At 38.9% G+C, this 23,251-nt stretch overlaps 1 protein-coding gene across 1 annotated transcript in view; it reads left to right on the top strand.

Annotated features, from left to right (window-relative positions):
* The window catches only part of ube2h (ubiquitin-conjugating enzyme E2H), a 57,630-nt gene that overhangs the window by 25,695 nt on the left and 8,684 nt on the right, over positions 1-23,251 (top strand). The window contains exons 2-5 of the mRNA XM_079552544.1: positions 12,547-12,623; positions 14,478-14,552; positions 14,636-14,675; positions 18,338-18,390. Of these exons, the coding sequence (XP_079408670.1) occupies positions 12,547-12,623; positions 14,478-14,552; positions 14,636-14,675; positions 18,338-18,390 (245 nt within the window). The remainder of the gene's footprint in view (positions 1-12,546; positions 12,624-14,477; positions 14,553-14,635; positions 14,676-18,337; positions 18,391-23,251) is intronic.

Raw genomic sequence — 23,251 nt, 5'->3', positions numbered from 1 at the left:
GTTCAATGCTCTGGGACTGTGGAGAGTTTTGGTTCAAAACAATGATGTAAATTGTCCTTTTGTGTTTATAATTGGTGCTGTGCCTTCTTTTTACACATGCAAATTAGTATCTACACTTTCTTTTCCCAGTATCGATTGAAAAAAAGTCTGTGGGTTTGCAGTGTAGTTTAGCTGCTGCCGCTCATCTGTTTAAACAAGCCTGAAATATTCTGAGCTTCCCCCGTTTCAAAGACCGTAAAGTTAATTCTTCAATTAAAACAGATTTCTGGAGATATGTATTTTTTTTTAGTTCATTCAGTCCTTATATTTGAAGAGTTTAGCGGTGCTAGGCTAGTGCTAGGCTAGTGCATGTCTATGGTAACTATTAGCCTGCATTAAAAACAGTCAGACCCAAGCACAGAGCACCTGAGGCAAATCACTTACAACTCCAGACTACCCATATAAATGCCTGTGCTGACTGAATATAACCATTTTGCATTTAAAATAACTTATATTTGAGCAGAATCAGCTTCCTGGTTGTAGCTACGCAGCGGCGGAGTGATCTGCTCGGTTACCGGATCTACAGTAGTTTGTTTAAGGTCAGCACACAACACACGACTTCTCTAGTCGTAAACGATGTTATATAGAATGGGGGTCCACACTACACGACTGGATTCAGTGCGATTTTCGATCGTCTGGGGGTTCACACTTAACGACTGAGAATCGTAAGAGCGACACACGATTCTGACAAACAGCTGATGTTTTATAACACAGCGCGTCTGTCGTCTCTACGGCTTCAAAACTGACCCCAAATCCACAAAGACAGGCCTGTGTTTGTGAGCGTGGGATAACGTGTGTGTCCCGATTGGTCAACGGTGTCAACAATGTCACAACACCGCAGCGCTAGCTTACTGCTACTACCAAGCTTCAACTGGGCTATAGTTCTGTCAAATGGAGATAAAAGTCGGCGACAGGAAGAAGCGGGACGTATTTCAGTGGATTTAATAAGAAAAGGAGACGGACCTCAGCCCAGAGACGGAGGAGAAAGCGGGGAGGCTAGCCACTGTTAGCAGATGTTAGCGGGGAGGTGAAGCTAAACAGTTCGTCTCCAAACTCAGTAAGAGCCGCTAAACTCTGTTCGTGGTTGAAATGTAGCTGGAAAAGGTGGTTGTCGTGAACTTTTGGTGATATAAAGTCGTGCTGTTTCGTGTGTGGGGCTGTGGCCATGAAATGAGTCGTTTGTGCCACTGGTTTAACAGAGAAGTGAAAAAAAGGAGGCGCGGCGGTGTTTTTCCGTCTTTATATCACTCTGTCATTCACATTTGTGTCGGTAAAATCACCCACGTTTCTCCCGTGCGTCCAAAATCGGGCTCGCGGAGACTCGGCACGACTGAGAACTAGAGCGAAATCGGGCATAAAAGTCGTGTAGTGTGTGCTGACCTTTACCTGCGGGCGGCCATTACTACACGTGGAATTCACAAAGGAGTTTTCCACAAATCAGATATGGCAACGTTTGGGAGGACGAGCCCATGATTTTGAAGAGGTTTTTAAAGCAGGCTACTAGTTACCATAGACTTGCGCTAGCCTAGCACTAGCCTAGCACCACTAAACTCTTCAAATATAAGAACTCTAAGAAATCTCCAGAAATCAACAACACAAAAATGAGCTGAGAACAAAGATGAAAAGGCAGTTCAGGGGTTAAGTTGCAAATACTTTGATAATAACATTGTCACACAGCCCGACTACTACTTGATGAAATTAGACCAACCCTAATCAAGGCTACTATTGACTTTGGCGATTATATGGTAAACGTTTGTGATCCTATCTTTGACGTTCGCCCACACTGCTCTGCCTGAAATCTACTTTGACCTAATCAGGGCTTAATCTCGCTTGTTGATCATCCAAACACACCAAAAGGAGTGCTCATGATGTGGGCAAACAAACTTTAAGCTTTGACGACACAGGCCTGAGGAAATCCTGACGCTTTCTCAGACCCGTGACCCGGAGCGCTGTTGACATGGAGGTGCTGTTGTTTATGAGCGGGAGGAATGAGCACTCGGGGACACGCAACTGTTCACGCTGTTGTGGCAATGACAAAGCAATGGCGGTCGTGGGTAGTAATACATTTGCACTGTGGGTGTCTTGTTCTTCTTGAGGTTTAAATATGTAGAAAACCTGCAGGATGAGTTCTTCTAACGTGTTTTTCTGATGCTTCGGTTTAGTCAAGAGCATTTAGTTAACCCACACATGAGCACATTTTCTCCAGTTTGGCATCACCTAATGTTTAAAAAGTGGCAAATGACGGACAAGAATGTGCTGGGAAAGCAACAATAACACGATTAAAAAAGCAACACGACTACAGAGAGATGAAAAGGCAACAAAAAATGTCAAAAAAGTGGCGAAATATGACAAAAAGGCAACGAAAAAGCCACAAAAACATGACCATAAAAAGCAACAAAAACACGACTGAAAATGAACAACAAAAAGTGACCAAAACTACGCAAACACGACAGAAACACTTAAAAATTTGACAGAAAAGCGGCGACAATGCGGCAAAAAAGTTATAATTCGTTCTGTGGATCTTAGCTTTCAAAAGAGGCGTTACCCTGGTCCGGGGCGATATGGCCAAAAAATAAAATCGCAGTTTACTCAGTTTATTGGAAATAAACTTAAAGTCTCCTGATCTTTCACTGCTCATTAATATTTCATAATGTAGCCTCCAATGTAGCCCACTAATATAACATAACCATCCATCAATTTTCTTCCACTTGCCCATTGCCGGGTCGTGAATCACACTGCACCAGCCCCCTTATGGCTCCCCCTGCAGGTGGTGGGTGGAAGGACGGCCTCACGATCACCATCATTTTTTGTTGGGTATTCAACTCATTAAGTATTCAACTCATTTTGTAACTTTTTTGTCACATTTTGCAAATTTTTTCGTCAATTTCTTGTGACATTTTTGAAGAAGAAAAAGTTGCATTTTGTTATTTTTTTGTCAATTTTTTGTCATTTTTTTGCCACTTTTTCTTACATTTTTTGTCATTTTTTAAGAATTTTTTTATCACATTTTTGTCACATTTTTTGTCATTTTTTTGGATCATTTTTTGTCACATTGTAATTTTTGTTGTCAATTTTTTGTCAATTTCTTGTGACATTTTTGAAGAAGAATAAGTTGCATTTTGTAATTTTTTTGTCAAATTTTTGTCATTTTTTTGCCACTTTTTCATAATTTTTTTGTCATTTTTTTATAATTGTTTTATCACATTGTTGTCACATTTTTTGTCATTTTTTTGGATCATTTTTTGTCACATTGTAATTTTTTTCGTCCATTTTTTGTCAATTTCTTTTGACATTTTTGAAGAAGAAAAAGTCGCATTTTGTAATTTTTTTGTCAATTTTTTGTCATTTTTTTGCCACTTTTTCATCCATTTTTCGTCACTTTTTTGTCAATATTTTCTCACTTTTTTTGCCACATTTCCATCATTCATCTCAGTTTTGTCGCTATTTCCACACCTTTTTTCCAGAAGCTTTTGGACTGAGGTAAAGCCAAACTGGAGAAAATGTGCTCGGTTCAGGTGGGGAGTTAAGGGGTTAAACAAAAGAATAATACAAACATATCAAGTCTAATCATAATACTTAGTCCGAATAGTCCAAGAAACCGCCTTATGGATATTTTAATTTTGTTTCTTGAATGCGAATACTCAACAGGACGCACTTCTCCCTCCGAAGCGCATGAGACGGGTCATTATGAGTGTTGATATGAGCGTAACAGAATGCCGCAGTCACACGTTGCCATCCGAGCTCCCCCGACTCTCGCACATGATCGTCCGACTCCCGCCTGTGTGATTTACATGTGTGTGGCCGCCGCCGGGAAACATTTGCTTTTGCTTCTCAACCCAAACCGCACGAGTCACGCCCATCAAGCCAGCGCTCGGTAAATCTTTCATTCGTCCACCTTTTTTTTAGATGTTTGTGCGTACGATTACAGTCCACACGGCACACAGGCCTCATTGCCCACACTCGTCACAGCAGGGGCGGGACTGGGACTGAAAAACGGCCCCTGACTCTGACCAGCCTGGCCCGAATTAGTCTAAATGCGACACTTCCACAAAGACATGTTTTAACCTCTTAACCCCCGCCTCAACCAAAGCGCATTTTCTCCAGTTCAACCCAAATCTAAACGCTTCTTGACTGGAGAGCGACAGTGTAACGCCTCATTTGGAAGCTGAGACCTACAAAAGTGATTGTAGCTTTTTGTCACATTGTCGCCGCGTTATTGTCTCACTTTTGTCATGTTTTTGTTGCTTTTTCATTATTGTTTTTATGGCTTTTTGACATTTTTTCGTCACGTTTTCTGTCACTTTTTTGTGGCTTTTTGACATTTTTTCGTCACATTTTTGTCATGTTTTTTGTTGCTTTTTCATTATTATATTTATGGCTTTTTGAAATTTTTTCGTCACATTTTTGTCATGTTTTTTGTTGCTTTTTCATCATTATTTTTATGGCTTTTTGACATTTTTTCGTCACACTTTCGTCATGTTTTTTGTTGCTTTTTCATCATTATTTTTATGGCTTTTTGACATTTTTTCGTCACGTTTTCTGTCACTTTTTTGTTGCTTTTTCGTTATTATTTTTATGGCTTTTTGACATTTTTTCGTCACACTTTCGTCATGTTTTTTGTTGCTTTTTCGTTATTATTTTTGTGGCTTTTTGACATTTTTTCGTCACACTTTCGTCATGTTTTTTATTGCTTTTTCATTATTATTTTTATGGCTTTTTGACATTTTTTCGTCATGTTTTTTGTTGCTTTTTCATTATTATTTTTATAGCTTTTTGACATTTTTTTGTCACACTTTCGTCATGTTTTTTGTTGCTTTTTCATTATTATTTTTATAGCTTTTTGACATTTTTTTGTCACACTTTCGTCATGTTTTTTGTTGCTTTTTCATTATTATTTTTATAGCTTTTTGACATTTTTTTGTCACACTTTCGTCATGTTTTTTGTTGCTTTTTCATTATTATTTTTATGGCTTTTTGACATTTTTTCATCACGTTTTCTGTCACTTTTTTGGCCTTTTTTGTTGCTTTTTTATTGCTTTGCTGTTCTGTTTTCGTCTCTTTTTTTTGTCATTATTTTGTGATGTTTTTATTGGTTTTTCATTGCTTTTTGTCATGTTTTCACCTCGTTTTTTGTTTTGCTTTTCCGGCACATTTTTGTTCTGTTTTAATCCTCATTTTCGTCACTATCTCGATGCTTTTCTTTTAAGCTTTTAGATTTGGGTAAAGCTCGGTTAAGACAGGGGTAAGAGGTAAAGAGACTATATTTGTCTTTATTACTGAAGGCTGATATGACGGCTCAAGTGAAAAAGTGCACCAAGTTGGTCATTTTATGCTCACTACTGCCACCTCAGGTCTTACACGTAACTGCAGCGTCTATATTAAGCACTTCGGACCTGAAATAACACCTTTTTGTGTGCCAGTGCAGGATTTTAGAGGCAGTTGTGGTGAACAGTACTGGACTCTACACATTAGGACATGGCTGGAACATGTAGGGGGAAGAAAATCCTTAATTTTAACATTTTTAAACTCTGTATAGTCCCTTTTAAGGAGAAAACTGAGAGGCCAGACCGGTGGCTCGAGAGCATGTGGCTCTTCCAGAATGGACATATGGCCAGTCCACCCCTGAGTCATAGCTTGTTGTCAGGAAGATCAGTGTAGAAAATAGAGTATTTATACGATCGTGCAAACAAAAACCAACGGAAGAAGCAAAACATTTGAGAATTGAAAACGTAGAATAATAAAGTTTTCAGCTTCAGATTTTAGATTTAAAGCAGTACTAAGTAACTCTTCCCCCTAGAGGCCATAAGCGCAACTGCAGGTGATTTTTTAACTTATTAATTGTCTTGTAGAGTAAATACGACGCTGACAGAAAAGGCGAAGGGAGAGAGGGATATTGTACAACCAATTATACAACGGAAATATTTTTTTTTCACTCAAACTTGGCTGTAAATACTGTTTAAAGTGACGTTAGCCCGCAGTTAGCTTTGCCCGTTAGCATGTTAGCTTCTTCTTCGTGATTCCATGAGTGTGTATTGGCGACTCCGGTCCGGTGGCAGTCAAGTTGCAAACATGGTTTTCTGTCCAGAGACACCAGGGGGCGATGAAAGACCCTCCAATCATCCCATAAACACTTGTATCACCCCCACAGGGACTACGGGGAGGGTTTATTAAGGTAAACACGTTACTTAGTACTGCTTTAATCCAGCTCCCTACACATTTTAACAGTTATAAAAATGAAGTCTTGCAATGTCAAAGTCAACGTGGGGAAAAAACACAATCTGAAAACCACACGCACACACAAAAAAGGCTCATTATTCATGTGTTTTTTTTTATAAAAGCTCGTCATACAGAGCCGTGCCCTTCATGAGGACAGCTCTGCACCTACACAGCCGATAGTGAAAGCACTCGTGTGTGTGGAGGGGGAGGGGATGCATGTTGTAACCTACAGCACTGAGCCCGAGTGGGGGATAGAGACCGAGTTCACACGACGTCACATAATGGAGGAGAAAACACACGAAAGGTTGAAGTTTGTCAATGGTTTACTGTGGTTAGTTTTTCTGTTACTAATCGGCCGAGACAATCAATATTAAATAACCAAAAAGTGAACTGAGATGACGTCCAAAAGCGACTCTACGCCATAATATTAATCAGAATCAGTCTAATCTAGATAAAAATAAGCTATAAAACTTTAAACTCTAAGGCTACTTTTTCTAAAACCGATGCGAGTATGAGTACTTTTATTTAAGTACTTGCTGATACCGATACGAGTACAAGGCATTTTCTAACCCTAACATACCTTTTGAAGTGAATAGACAGTTTATAGAGTGACTTTTTCATAGCAGATTGGTTAGTAATTAGTTATGGGGAGACACTACAGGCAAAACTCAAATTTTTCAGTTTTCAGGTTTTGGGCCAAATTGGTCTCTGAACATATAAGATTTCACCCAGAAACATACAATATGCCTAATCTTCACAATAACATGTTTAAATATTGCGCTGATTCAATGTTCCCCCATAGACTTATATGGGAGAACGCAATTTCAAGGGCCTTTTTCTCACAACACATTTTCCTGTCATTGTGGCGACACTATGTCCACGTCAGTCGGACCTAAAGACTTCACATTTTCCAGCCTCGGACCGAACAATATTTGGAAGGTTTTTTCAGAGGGATTTTTTATTATTTAATCCCTTAAGCCCCATTTATTGAGTTTTGAATGTCAAAAAATAAGGCGAAAATTACATTTTTACACATTTTTCCACTAAAAAACAGCTTATTTTAAAACTAAACAAGAAATCCAAAATCCCCTCTGAAAAAGTCTTGGCAACTCATTCATCAATAAAATGAAACCATACATTTGAATGTAGCTCTATCCGTTATTCAGATTTCGTCGCCGAAAAGATGGGAAATTTGGGGCATTTTTAGGCAAAAAACACCTTGTTCTTATATGAAAAGATTTAAAGATTTAAGACACATTTATGCCAGTGATCGACAGCAACAGTTTCAAATTGATATCTGTAAATATACATTTTTTCCCTCTTCACCTGCAGTGTCTCGCCTTAATTTACTCATCTGCATTTCCTTGAGTAAAGTAGAATACACTTTTAAGAGAAGTTGCATCAAAATTGAACAGCCCATGTCCAAAAGCTCCTCAACGCTTGTGCTTTATTCATTTATGTAATTTTATTTAACAATAGTATTGAGATGTTGCTTGTTACTGCAGCTAAATGGTCTCTTTTAGCTCTGTGTAGATTTTCTTGTGTGTTCATAGCAGTTTATCCAGTAGCTTCAGCATTTTGGTTGTGTTGCTGCAGCTCATTTTCCTCAATATAAACATGCTGTATGTCTTTATTTTGGATTTTCTGAGGACTTTTTAGTCGCTGGGTTAGTTTTTCAGATGAATAAACCCCTGGACAGACTGGCCACATGTCCATTCTGGAAGAGCACAGAAGGGCCACCGGTCCCGCCTTAACCGAGCTTTACCCAAAACTAAAAGCTCAAAAGAAAAGCATCAAACTAGCGACAAAAAAGAGGATGAAAAGAAAACAAAAATGTGCCGGAAAAGCAACACAAAAAGTGACGAAAAATGTGATGAAAAGGCAACAAAAACACGACAATTAAGCAACGAAAAGGCCACAAAAACACAACAAAAAATGATAGAAAAAATGTGACAAAAACACAACAAAAAGTAATGAAAAAACAAACAAAAAAAGAGGTTAAAAATTGTGGTGACTTGACAAAAAGTTACAATCACTCTTGTAGGGCTCAGCTTTCAAATGAGGTGACATTGTTGCTCTCCAGTCGAGAAGCTTTTAGATTTGGGTAAAGCCGAACTGGAGAAAATGCGCTCCGTTAAAGCGGGTGCTAAGTGGCACATTTACGCTAATTTGGGCCAGGCTGGTCAGAGTCCAGGGCTGTTTTTCAGTCCCAGTTCGCCCCTGGACATAAAGCGGCGTCAGAATGTGTCAGAAAACTGTTAGCCACGAGTTAGCGGCTAGTTTAGCAACATTAGCAACATTAGCCTGTATCTTGTAAACGCAGCAGCACTAACATCATTCAGCTCTGGTTAAATCCAGCACAGACTCTGATTTAGAGAGTGTCGTCTGTAAGAAAGTCAGCTCTATGTGGATTATTGTATTATCACTAAAGAATTCTCCAGTTTGTTGCTCTTTTTTCTCCTTAGTCCCGTCTGAGCACTGGCCACACGTCAAGTGGTATCGGTTTCTGGTATCAGGACCTCATGAATGAGAACGAGCATGATTACAAGTGCGTGATATCGCCCCGATGCCTGATACTGGTATCTTTGCATCCCTAAAATATGGTAAGACGACAACAACAATTGACATAGAACAGCAGCGGGATTGTATTTACAGATGTGTAGGTATATAAAGTGATAGCAGCTGATCTAAGTGTGGGCCCACCACACAGTGCAATAGGGCAGATCACACCCATGAGTCTGTGCCTCAAGGTCAGCTCACACTACACGACTTTTATGCCCGATTTTGCTCTAGTTCTCAGTCGTGCCGAGTCTAATCGAGTCGCGTCTAGTCGAAGGCGGTCACACAGAGTCGGGTCGTGTAGCGTGGGCGGTAGAAAGACGCGACTAGACTCCAGTCGTAGGAAATCAAACATGTTTGGGGAGAAACGTGGGTGATTTTACCGTCCCAAATGTGAATGACAGAGTGATATAAAGACAGAAAAACACCGCCGCGCCTCCTTTTTTCACTTCTCTGTTAAACCAGCGGCACAAACGACTCATTTCATGGCCACAGCCCCACACACGAAACAGCACAACTTTATATCACCAAAAGTTCACCACAACCACCTTTTCCAGCTACATTTCAACCACGAACAGAGTTTAGCGGCACTTACTGAGTTTGGAGACGGACTGTTTAGCTTCACCTCGAGGCTAACGGCGGCTAGCCTCCCCGCTGTCTCCTCCGTCTCCTCCGCTGTCTCCTCCATCTCTGGGCTGAGGTCCGTCTCCTTTTTTTATTACTGAAATACGTCCCGCTTCTTCGCGTCGCCAACTTTTATCTCCATGTGACAGAACTATAGCCCAGTTGAAGCTTGGTAGTAGCAGTAAGCTAGCGCTGCGGTGTTGTGACATTGTTGACACCGTTGACCAATCGGGACACACACGTTATCCCGCGCTCACAAACACAGGCCTGTCTTTGTGGATTTGGGGTCAGTTTTGAAGCCGTAGAGACGACAGACGCGCTGTGTTATAAAACATCAGCTGTTTGTCAGAATCGTGTGTCGCTCTTACGATTCTCAGTCGTTAAGTGTGAACCCCCAGACGTTCGAAAATCGCACTGAATCCAGTCGTGTAGTGTTTGCTGACCTTTAGTTACGGATGTTCAGATTTGTGAACATAACATAACTTTTTGGGGTATTTCTTTCAAAAACAGAAATGCCCAGAGTGTAATATTGGTCCCTCTCTTCAGTTAAACCCCTATGGAGAGTTTGCCGTGTCTCGCTAAAATGAATAAATATATAAACTTTAAATAGCTGAAAACATGCAGCAGGTTCGATGGTGGATACTTCAGTGTTAAAGGCCCTACGCCTGATTTTCTTTTCTTTTCTTTTTTTTGAACAATGAAAGAGAAAGCTACTATATTGAAAGCTGTGGTCCAAACTCATTCCTAGCTCACCTATTTGTAGCCTCCCAATTCTTCACAGGGACAAGTTAATAAGCACATTTCACCACTTACGGGGTCACTTTTCAGGGTCACTGTCACATAAATTGTAGAAACTGCCCTACAGAGTCGTAAAATGGGTACAAATGCTTTATAATTAGATGCTAAGTGTTCTTCCCCACAAGTTCCATTCCACTATAGAAAACAAAACCATGTGTAGTGCCTTTAATGTGAATATCCTGCTTCTATGATGTCGTATTATAAGGTTCAAAGGCCCTGTTTCTTCCTTCTAGTCAAATTAAATTAGTATTTTCTGCCGTCACTATGTTGTAAAAGCAGACATTTGTGGGGAAAGAACGCTGGATTATTCAAAGAAGCAAAGCAATGGTGTGTCTCCGGTGTTTTGGCGAAGTGTCCCGGTACGCTGCCCCGGTGTGCTTTAGTAATAGTTTTTGGATTGTCGGTGGTGTGTTGTTGACTTTGCTGCATTTGTGTGATGAGTCTGACGCTGACACGTTTGTGAGCTGAAGCCAAGGATTCGTTGCGTCGTCTGAAACTCGTCCAGCGCTTAAAATAACCTGCTGTTTGATTTAACCCTTTGGGGTCACGGCTAATGGGATACAGAACTGACAGGCCAGCTGCTGCGGCACCACATCCTCAGGACGAAGCTCTCGATATGATTTGCCACCAGGTGAAATTTAACGTCATAAGTGGAGGAAAAAGAAGGAAAAAAAGCATAATTGTTGGCGGTAACTTGTACTTTGATCTTGAGCTGGGTGCTCTTCAATTCTATTCATGTACTAGAACTTAAGCAATACTTTGATTCCATGAAGATACATTTGTCAGTACTAGGGATTGGACGATAAACAATATCGTAAATCCACATTTTTTTATTATCATGATTATCGTGCTGGAAGATAATCTCTAAATCCATCAGAGAACCAGTGCTGGTAACTTTACCTAGAGTGGGTACGTCTCCATGGAGGTGTGACTAAATCAAAAAAGTGACAAAAATCCATCAAAAAAGTGACAAAAATCCATCAAAAAAAGACAAAAATCCAGCAAAAAAAGACAAAAATCCAGCAAAAAAAGACAAAAATCCAGCAAAAAAAGACAAAAATCCAGCAAAAAAAGACAAAAATCCAGCAAAAAAGTGACAAAAATCCAGCAAAAAAATTACAAAAATCCATTAAAAAAAAGACAAAAATCCATCAAAAAAAATGACAAAAATCCAGCAAAAGAGTGACAAAAATCCAAAAATTAAAAAATTGAAGAAAAAAAAAAATTTGAAAAAAATATTAAAAAATAAATTTATAATCGATTTTTTGCGATTATGCTAATTTTGTAATCGTTTACTGTTGTAAAAAAAAAAATCGTAGAAATCGTAATCGAATTTCGATTAATGCACAGCCCTAGTCAGCAGTGTTTAAAGGAATAGGCCACCGTTTTTCCACACTGAGATATGTTCTTACCTGAGCTTTGACGAGTTCTTTAGGACCTGTCTGATCTTCAGTCACGTAAACACAGCGCAGACGGCGTTAGCATTTAGCCTCTCCCTCTCTCCTCTATAGCTCCAAACAGGTCAAGATAGAAGCTACCAAGCTCTTCCACGTTTTCCCTATTTAAATATGGTTACGTGAAGTGTTCCACTACAAAGTATAATTACACAAAATTAAACAATGTGGATTTTCTAAGCGGATAAAAGGGGGGACTATATTGTAAGGCGTAATAATACCAGGAGTAGTTGGAAATCCGCGCAGTAAAGTGAAGATTACTGCGCGGATTTCGAATTAACACCTTTCTGAGTAACAGGTGAACAGGTCTGGGCTCATTCTACACATTAGGACAGGGGTGGAACATGTAGGGGGAGGAAAATACAGAATTTTAACATATTTTGAACTCTGTATAGTCCGTTTAAGCTTTAACAGACTTGTAACCGATTTTCATTGCGTTGTTTCTTAGTTAGGCCTAGGAAGTTGTTGGAGGAGTCATTTTAAAGTCTCTATCACGTTTGGTTCCGTGGGATATCCCGTTTATCAGCATTAGATCAGGCTGATGGTGGATATTGAAAAATACACCATAGTCAATACCCTATGTTCCACAATATTTTTAAAGAAGTACATTTCTTCGACCAAACCTTTTCCCTTTTTTCTTAGCTTTTCTTTAATTATTTCTCTCAGCATAAAGGTACCGAGCCCTGTTGATGAAAAATAAATAAATATGTACCTTTTTGTAGGTTTATGTAAATTAAACATAATCCCAGTCAGTATGAGCTCATCGACCGGTGTTTTTGGAAGTTGTTTTTAGACCATAATGTGTTTAAAGTGTTGATTTTGTGCATCGTGTATATTTCCTTAACAGTCTCTCCAGCATCGAAAGCAAACATGAAGTCACAATCCTCAGCGGACTCAACGAATTTGTAGTGAAGTTTTTCGGACCACAGGGAAGTGAGTATTTGTGTCAGTTCAAATAACTCCCCGCTGTCATTTAAGTATTTCAGGTGTCCATGAAAGACTTGGTTGTAAACTGTACCTGACGTCAAATCTGCACCCAGTGAACCGCTGACCTTTGTGATTATGGACAGAACAGAGGAATTTCTTTGCAACTCATTTCATTCAGGCTTTATTTTCGTTGGCCTTAAAGGAGCCTCATCACTGAAGGACTAAACTTGTGCTGGAGACAAAACCTGGACTGAAGGCACACATTGTTTGAGGAGAAGAGCACGGCTGCGGGGAATTCCCATCAGAGGAGATTCTAGTGCTGGAAATCTACACAAAAGATGCTTTCCTATTGTTTCTTTTTTTAGCACATACCACAGATGAAATCACTGAGTAAAATCACAAAGCAAAGTAGAATATACCACAATAACAATACGTATAAAAGCACAACAATGTATGTCAACCAAGACAATAGAAACCAGTCAGCTAAAGGTAGTAAGTACTCTTCTGTTTAATTGCCTGGTAATTGTGAGCAAGCTTTAACATGTCACATACAGTAACATGTTTTTTGAAAGAAACCCAATTGCAATTTTTCTGACATATATTGCGATTTCATTTGCAGGTCAAAGAACATATTCTTGCTCAAATTGCCCCATATTAGAACAATGCCCAATAATCTACTTTACTATTAATCTACTTTTACAAGTGTTTCAGAGTAACACGCTTTCGATTCACTTTGTGCTTTACATGTGGTGGAACAGACAGTAAAGCTAACTGAACTGAAACTGAACTGAAAAGTGAAAACTGAACTGGACTGAAAACTGAACAGAAAACTGAGCTGGACTGAAAACTGAGCTGAAAACTGAAAACTGAACTGACCTGAAAACTGAACTGAAAACTGAAAACTGAACTGACCTGAAAACTGAACTGAAAACTGAACTGGACTGAAAACTGAACTGTAAACTGAGCTGACCTGAAAACTGAAAACTGAACTGAAAACTGAACTGGACTGAAAACTGAACTGAACTGAAAAGTGAAAACTGAACTGAAAACTGAACTGAACTGAAAAGTGAAAACTGAACTGAAAAGTGAAAACTGAACTGAAAACTGAACTGAACAGAAAACTGAGCTGGCCTGAAAACTGAGCTGACCTGAAAACTGAACTGAAAACTGGACTGAACTGAAAACTGAGCTGAAAACTGAACTGAAAACTGAACTGAAAACTGAACTGAAAACTGGACTGAACTGAAAACTGAACTGAAAACTGAACTGAAAACTGAACTGAACAGAAAACTGAGCTGGCCTGAAAACTGAACTGAAAACTGAACTGAAAACTGAAAACTGAACTGAAAACTGGACTGAACTGAAAACGCAAAAAACTGAACTGAAAACGGAAAACTGGACTGAACTGAAAACTGAACTGAAAACTGAGCTGAAAACTGGACTGAAAACTGGACTGAACTAAAAAACTGAAAACTGAACTGAAAACTGAACTGAAAAAACTGAGCTGAAAACTGGACTGAAAACTGGACTGAACTAAAAAACTGAAAACTGAACTGAAAACTAAACTGAAAAAACTGAGCTGAAAACTGAGCTGAACTAAACTGAACTAAACTCTTGCCCTTATTTTTGAATTAAGTGTTGACTTTTGGCCCAGGAGTCAAAGCTGTATTTTAATCTGTTGAAACGTTCCTCCCTCTCATGATTCTTTGTGAAACCCTCAGTTTTAACACTGGGTCACTGCGTGGGTGACCTCGGGGGCCCTCATTTGGCCCCTGGCTGCTTATTCATGGACTCTGCAGTGTGCACTGACTGAACAGAGTTATTACCTCTCTGTTATTAACCCCCTCTTGTCTCGAACAGCGCCATACGAAGGCGGCGTGTGGAAGGTGCGAGTAGATCTTCCAGACAAATACCCCTTCAAATCGCCATCAATAGGTAACAGGACGCTGCTGCTTTTACCCCGGGGCTTTTGTTGAAGTGGCATCTAAGCACCACTTGTTCTTCTGCTTTCTTCTCAGGATTCATGAACAAGATTTTTCATCCCAACATCGATGAAGCGTAAGTCGAACACCATCCTAATATTCCAGCTCATAATCAATCTAGAAATGTGGTCGGGCTGCACAATATCTACGCAATACAGTGTTCTCAAAATAATAACACGCAATATTCACCCAAAACCCAAATTGCGTGGTTGCTTAAACCTCTTAGCACATTATATCCAGTTTGCTGTTACCCAAATCTAAAAGCTTCTTGAAAAAAGTGTCAAATGAACAACAAAAACGAGACAAAAAAACAGCAACAAAAAAAAGTAAGAAAAGAGACAAAAAAATTATGAAAAATGTATGAAAATGTGATGAAAAAGAGACCCAAAAAATGACGAAATAGTGAAAGAAAATTATGAAAAAGATAAAAATGTGAGGAAAAATTTATGAAAAAGTGACAAAAAAATGAAAGAAAATTATGAAAAAGAGATAACAATGTGAGGAAAAATTTATGAAAAAGTGACAAAAAAGTGAAAGAAAATTATGAAAAAGAGATAAAAATGTGAGGAAAAATTTATGAAAAAGTGACAAAAAAGTGAAAGAAAATTATGAAAAAGAGATAAAAATGTGAGGAAAAATTTATGAAAAAGTGACAAAAAAGTGACACGAAAAGTGACAAAAAAGCAATGAAACAAAACAACAATGCGAGGAAAAAGATCCTTCTAGATGAGTTTTGTAGGTCTTAGCTTTCAAATGAGTTGGTACACTGGACTATAGGCTGTAAACCTTTTATATTTGTTAGGTCTGGGCGATCTGGACCAAAAGTCATATCCTGATATATTGAGGGCTGAATATACAGTGGGGAAAAAAAAGTATTTGGCCAAAATCCAATACAATGTCTATGTGAAACTGACCAAATACTTTTTTTCCCCACTGTATGATATATATCCCGATATTGAGATATAAGTGAGAGCTGTGAAATGAAATGTTAAGTCAAAGTAAAATACAAGTAGTTTTATTTAAAGCTCGTAAAATGTAAACATTAACACTGTATAACAAAGCTCCGTAAGGTGCACATTTAAATAAAAAAATATCTGAAATAGCAATAGCTTATAAAATGAAATAGGTCAATCTTTTTCTGAGGGCAGCATTTACATATAAAGAGATGATAAAGTAAAGTGCCCAGTTTAAGATAGACTTTTTTGAGATTACCTGTTTCTTTTTGTTAACTTAGCTTATCTAAACAGTCTCAACCAGTTGCACAAGAAAAAGACTCAATAAACATGTTATTTTTTTTACTTTGAAGAACAGTAGTGTTGTCTTGAGATAGACCTTAGAAGGCAGACATATCTATATCTCATTTAAAATATATCGATATATCTTAAATATCGATATATCGCCCAGCCCTAAGATTTGGGTAAAGCTGAACTGGCAAAAAAGCACTTGGTTTAGGCAGTTTAAGAGGTTAATGAGTAAAAGTTCAGTTTTAGTCATTCATTTGCTTATTTGGCTCCAATTTATTCTTTTTTTGACTAAATCTGATGGGGGAAAATGTACTTGCTTATGATGTTTTATGAACCGTATTACGATAATGTGTCATGTTCCTCATTCTGTGCAGCCCTGAAATGTGCTCAATGCTTTGTTAACAGGTTGCCATTGTGCTGATTGTGGTTTTGCCCTGCGACCCTTTTTTGAACCCAGTGGTTTTTATTGCTTTGCCCTCAGTTACCTTTGAGCACACACACACACACATGCACACACTTGTACTGCTGTCTTAGTGAGGACACTCATTGACATAATGTATTACCCAGAGGCTAACCCTGAATCCAATTCTAACCTTAACCCCAAAATGTCCTCACTCTGTTGGTTAAAAACTCAGGTCCTCATAATGTTGTAAGTACAAGAACACACACACATGCAGACACTTGTACTGCTGTCTTAGTGAGGACACTCATAGACATAATGTATTACCCTAACCCTAAAACCACATCTTGACCCTGAAACAGTCCTTCAAATGAGTGAGGAGCCCCCAAAATGTCCTCACTTTACAAAAATCTCCTCAATCTGTTGGTTAAAAACTCAAACTGGTCCTCATAATGCCGTAAGTACAAGCACACGCACACAATCTTGTACTGCTATCTTAGTGAGGACACTCATAGACATAATGTATTACCCAGACCCTGACCCAATTATAACCTTAATATAACCCCAAAATGTCCTCACTGTTGGTTAAAAACTCAAACTGGTCCTCATAATGTCATTAAGTACAAGCACACACACACAATCTTGTACTGCTATCTTAGTGAGGACACTCATAGACATTGGCTGTATCCGAATGTCCACACTAGTCCCTAACCCCTCATTCACTACATAGGCCCACACTATATAGTCACTATATAGTCACTGATTCTGTTGGCGATTCGGACACAAGACACGACTTTCTCCGCGCTGCGTGAAGTCAGGCGCTGCAGCTGCAGATATGTTTGTTTTATTTTTTTAATCTGAATTTATTTATTGTTACAAACGTTTATTTTATGAAACAGAACGACTGTTTTGGCACTTTTACAGGCGTTACTATCATCACAAAAAAAGGAAAAGAAAAAAAAGTCACCCCAGCGTGAGCTCAGAGACGCCGAAAGTCGATCAGAGCCCGGTGTCCGAAGCGCCAGCAGATTGAGTGACGACATCTGCTAAAAGTTCGCTAGACTCCGGGAATAAAGTATTTCCGCGATAAAGACCAAACTCAGAGACAGTGGAATATTTATGGATTAATACGAGTCAGATACGATTTTACTACACATGGATTTTACATGAATGGCTTGGATTATTCGAGAGGAAGCTGTCGGTCATTTAACAGCTCAAGCTAAAGGTTAGCAGCTAACATTAGCATGAAGCTGTCGGTCATTTAACAGCTCGAGCTAAAGGTTAGCAGCTAACGTTAGCATCTTTTCACTGTAACCGTTTATATTTAAGTCGTTTATTCATGAGAAACACAAACACACGACTGAAACAGCTGATTTACTTCAGTCGTGTTTAGTTCAAAGACCTGTCGCTGTCAGGCTCTTCTCCCACTCTCGCAATGCATTGTGGTCTATATTGACCCGTGTAGTGACCATCGATGCTCACTACTTTTCCAGATGTATTGTGGGAAATTTCGAGTGGACTACTTTTTCTCTCTGGACATTCGGACACGCCTACAAAATGGCGCGAGCACTATATAGTCACTATATAGTGACTATATAGGGAATAGTGTGGACATTCGGATACAGCCATAATGTATTACCCAGAGCCTAACCCTGAACCCAATTCTAGCCTTAACCCTAAAACCACATATTGACATTCAGATAAGTGAGGACCACCCAAAACGTCCTCACTCTGTTGGTTAAAAACTCAGGTCCTCATAATGTCGTGAGTACAAGAACACACACACATGCACACTGAAAAAGACTTGCAGTTCATGACACAAACTACACTTCCTGACGCTCTAATATTTGTTTGGAACACACATTGTGAAGATGATGGTTCGAAACTATAGATTTATTTCTTAGAGATGCTTTATCGCCATCCTGCCCCATCCAAGGTCACGGTACGGCGATTTTGTGAAAATAAGATGGCGCACATTGCTCCTCCCACAGCGTGTACCTAAAAAGGGCCAAAAGGCGAGAAGCCCCCGTGCGTTCAAATCCCCTGTGACAGATTTGTTCCTCTGTGGTGATTTCACTCTCGTGCTGTTTCCAGGTCGGGGACAGTTTGCCTAGATGTCATCAACCAGACGTGGACGGCCCTCTACGGTGAGTGCCTGAGCCAGCGTCCTTTAATCCGCAATATACATTCATTTGTGTTCATAACCCTGTTCCAACATGGGGACCTGTTTTTAGATTAAAGACTGCGGATCGTTCCAGGTCATATGTAGATGTAATATTTCTGATACAGTGTGAGCCCGATCCGCACTGGGGTAGAATTACCTCGGGAACTCTGGAAATCATTGTCTCTATTGCACCATAGATACAGACGGCATCTCGTCATAGAAGGGGGCGTGGCTTCGCCGAGGGGGAAAATAGAATCTTTAGAGAAACACAATTTTCCACTCTTTTTAGCCATTTTCTGGTGGAATATGAACTTATTTATCACATACTAATAAAGTCAAGTGTAAATCAGGCCCATATGGATATTTTCTCACAGCAGATTGTTCAATAGAAGTGAAAAAACGGCAGTTGTAGCTAGCGCTAGCTAACCGTTAGCATTAGCCCGATGCTAACATGTAGCATCAAGTTAGCATTCTCCGTTATTCATGTATTTATGGGCTGTTGAACCACTTTGCTCCTCCCCATGTCTTTGTATCTTTATTTAGTAGAAACTATGTTCATTTTTCAGCATTTGTTACAGTAGTTTTTGAATAATTAATTAAAATTGTTTTCCCCCTTAACTGTCTTTAAAAATGACCATATATGGGCGATTCCAGAGATGCCGTCTGTGTCTATGTCGGTAATCCCTGACTTTTACCTGAATAACTCTTCAGATAATTGAAAGTGTTAAGAAAACTTTGATTAATCATGACAACATATTTTAATTTAGTCTTTTTTGACGAAAATGTTTTTTTTATTTCGTTTTATCGATATTTAGTAAGTGTTTAGTAATTTTCTTTCATTTTAGTTTTTTTTTTTAGTCGACACAAATTACTAGTAAATTTAGACGACTTTACATTTATATTATTTATTATAATCATATTTAACCCTGTGACGCCTGAATTTATTTCCAATTATAATAAAATATAATATTAGTGTTTTTAGGTTTAGGTTTAAACATTGACATTGCAGGAAAGAAATAGAGGTTAAACCTGAAATGTGCCAATGATAATAGAATAAACAGCAATAGAAGAAAAACAAGTGGAATAAAACTTCAATGAAGGTTTTCAAGTCGTCGTCTGTACTAGTGGAGTCTCGAACGTTTCGCCTCTTCATCCAAAAGGCTTCGTCAGCGAAAACTAAAGTTCTGTTTATCTAGGCTGCGAGCTGAACAGAGCTTTAGTTTTCTTTAGAGAACAGAAGATGACTTGAAAACCTTCATTGAAGATGGACAACTCCTGTACGACTGAGAGCTTACACAGACAAGTGGGATAAAAGATATTCTCACGACCAGTTTTTTTTCACCCAAAAAATAACTATTATTTATTTTATTAGATATTTGCCTTACTAAGCCGACTTCTGATGAAAATATAGTTTTAATTCTGACTATGAATCAAGCTTCCCTCCTCCTCTGCCTCTCGAGCCGCCGCCCCTCCCCGTGTCCCCGTGTTTCCCCCGTTTGAGAAGATGGTACAGCCCATCTCTGAGCGACGCGGGAGGAAAGTAAACAGACTAAATTCGATAACTTCATGAATGAACTCGCGTGACATGACTGGATTATTAAGGGGAATGGAAACGTCAGCGGTAAGAAGTCCGTCACTTTAGCTGTTCTGTTTATCGTGCTATAAAATGGTCTAAAATGAACCCTATTATTCAGACTGGCCCTTTTGTCTCGGTCGAGAACCTGTCCCTCAAAATGTCTGTGTCACTGGTCTTCGGTGCCTGAGCTGGTATCCAAGGAGGGAGGGGGTCCTGAAGGTGTGCAGAGGAGAGGAACTGTCCCTCAGGAGATTCTGGAGGGTCTGCAGTGTGGCCATGTCCCGCCTCTCACCCAGAGAGTGGATTTGTTTTTGCTTTGAAGCTGATGCTAAATTCTTGCAGGAAGTGGTACGTCGTAAATTAGCGACACACGGCGTTTAGGGGTTAATCCAGGTCCTCCCAAATGCACAAAGGTCTGACCTGTTCCTTTGGCAGTGGATTAATGATATGAGGCTCTTTCAAACTGTCATTGGAAGTTTGGATGATTTTTGTCCAGTGTTGTTTTTGGCCCTTTTAGTTTTAGTCTTAGTCTTTTGGACGAAACTGCTTTTAGGTTTAGTCACATTTTAGTCATTTCAAAATGTGATCGTTTTAGTCACGTTTTAGTCAGACAAAAATTAAAAAGGTTTTTGTCAAGTTTTCGTCTGTTTCATTAGAAGAAGTTATAATTAATTTCGATAAGTCTTGGAAATTGGGATAAATAAAAGCTTCTATTGGCTTTCTAAAGCTTTTGACAAACAGATGACACCACGATCGGCACTGGCAGGAGTGGTTGGCCGACCGTGAACAGGACTTTTCCCAAAAGCGCCCGCTCTCCTCGTCCTCTGATCATCGCTTCCAGATAGGGCTGTGCAATTAATCGAAATTCGATTACGATTTCGATAACAGTAAACTATTACAAAATTAGCATAATCGCAAAAAATCGCTTTTAATTTTTTTTTTCAAATGTTTTTTTATTTATTTTTTTCAAAAAAAAAAAGATTCAATTTTTATTTATTTTTTTCCTAATTTTTAATTTTTGGATTTTTGTCACTTTTTTGCTGGATTTTTGTCACTTTTTTGCTGGATTTTTGTAACTTTTTTGCTGGATTTTTGTCTTTTTTTGCTGGATTTTTGTCACTTTTTTGATGGATTTTTGTCACTTTTTTGCTGGATTTTTGTCTTTTTTTATGGATTTTTGTCACTTTTTTGCTGGATTTTTGTCTTTTTTTGATGGATTTTTGTCATTTTTTTTGATGGATTTTTGTCACTTTTTTGCTGGATTTTTGTCTTTTTTTGATGGATTTTTGTCATTTTTTTTGATGGATTTTTGTCACTTTTTTGATGGATTTTTGTCTTTTTTTATGGATTTTTGTCACTTTTTTGATGGATTTTTGTCACTTGGATTTTTTTAAAGGCAACAAATAATCGTTTGAATAATCGTGATTTCAATTATGACAAAAATAATCGTGATTATTATTTTTTCAATAATCGAGCAGCCCTACTTCCAGATTATTATATTTTTTACCAACAGCGCTGTCTGCACATACGTAGCTACATCAACGTGCTTTCTGCGCTCATACGCCACGGTATTGAAAACTGTCCCTGTGACCTAGACGTCAGACGCTCTGAGGAGGATGTACGCGAGCAGTGACCGCACGCCACGGGGAGAGAGAGAGAAAGAGGCGCCGCTGCCCGGGCGCATCATGAGCAGCACGGCGCCGCTCCAGGTCACGTTTACCGTGTGTTCTCTCACTCCGCGCTCAAACTGTTTGTGAACGATCTGACCAAAAACCTTCTCCCATTTTTGTCTCGTCTCGTTGACGTAAACTCGTAAACGTCTCGTCCTGTTCTCGTCCCCAAAGAGCTCATTTTAGCTCGTCATCGTTACGTTATCGTCATTAAAAAAAGGGGCGTCAACGAAAAGATATCGTTATCGTCTTCGTTGACGAAAACAACACTGTTTTAGTCTCTTCTTTTCAGTTTTGTTTAGTCATATTTTAGTCGATGATGATATCTGGACGTTTAGTTTTAGTCTCATGAAAAACGTTAGAATTTAGTTTTAGTCCGATTTTAGTCAAAATATTACTTTGACTTAAATTTTGACAAATATTTTAGTCGACGAAGTTAACGCTGATTCCATTTACATCCGTATATAACCTGTATTAATCGCATCATGCCTCTATAGTCGTACTCCAACCCAAAAGTATTAAACTGAAAACAAAACACAACGTTACAGAGAGAGCTCCTCCTCAATCAGGAATATCATGTCCCCAAAAAGCATTTGGATGAGGACCTACTGCTTTAAACGCCTGCTTGAAATGATTAAAAGGGGGGGTATTATGCAAAATGGACTTTTTCAAGCTTTCCATCATGTTATTCTGTCATTCCCTCATTAAAAACATGCCTGAAGTGTTGCCTCGGCACATTCACGTATTTCTGAGTAATCTGTAAAAACTCTGATGGCGGCCATTTTAGGGATAGGTTTGCCTGAGTCCTCCTAGGAACGCCCCCACCTCCTGGAGACGCCTCCGAGCTTTTGTCACCAGCTGAGTAACCAACCACTGCTCCTCAGCAGAACCCCCTCCCCACTGATGCCACAGACAGCGTGTGGAGGGGGCGTGTCTAAAGGCTCAGAGGTTTGTGACCTCTTAACTCCCGCCTGAACCGAGAGGATCTTTTTCCTCACGTCAACAGATTCTTTTTCCATCATTTTTTTTTTGTTTGGTATTCAACTCATTTTTGTAACTTTTTTGTCATTTTTTGTATTTTTTTCTTTTTTTGCCAAATTTTTATCAAATTTTAGTAATTTTTTTGTCACATTTTGTCACATTTTTGTCACTTTTTCGTCAATTTTTTGTCATTTTTTGTCACATTTTTTGTATTTTTTTGTCAAATTTTTTATCGAATTTTTGTAATTTTTTTGTCACATTTTGTCACATTTTTGTCACTTTTTCGTCAATTTTATGTCAATTTCTTGTGACATTTTTGTGACATTTTTGCCACTTTTTCATACATTTTTCGTCACTTTTTTTCTCACATTTCCACCATTGTTTTCGTCTCAGTTTTGTTGCTCTTTTCACAGCTTTTTTCCAGAAGCTTTTGCACTGGGGTAAAGCCAAACTGGAGAAAATGCGCTCGGTTGAGGTGGGAGTTAAGGGGTTAAAGAGACAGAGGCCTATTTCAAGACATTCACTACAGCCATTTTGAGAGAGACATTTTATACAAGGCAGTTATTCTAATTTACTGCATTTACAGACCAACAGAAGGTTTGCTCATCATTGTAGTG

This window comes from Gobius niger (genome assembly GCF_951799975.1).
Source record: "Gobius niger genome assembly, chromosome: 2".
Lineage (NCBI taxonomy): Eukaryota > Metazoa > Chordata > Actinopteri > Gobiiformes > Gobiidae > Gobius > Gobius niger.
The sequence above is the reverse complement of the archived record's forward strand: the minus strand, read 5'-3'. Positions and strand labels throughout refer to the sequence as shown.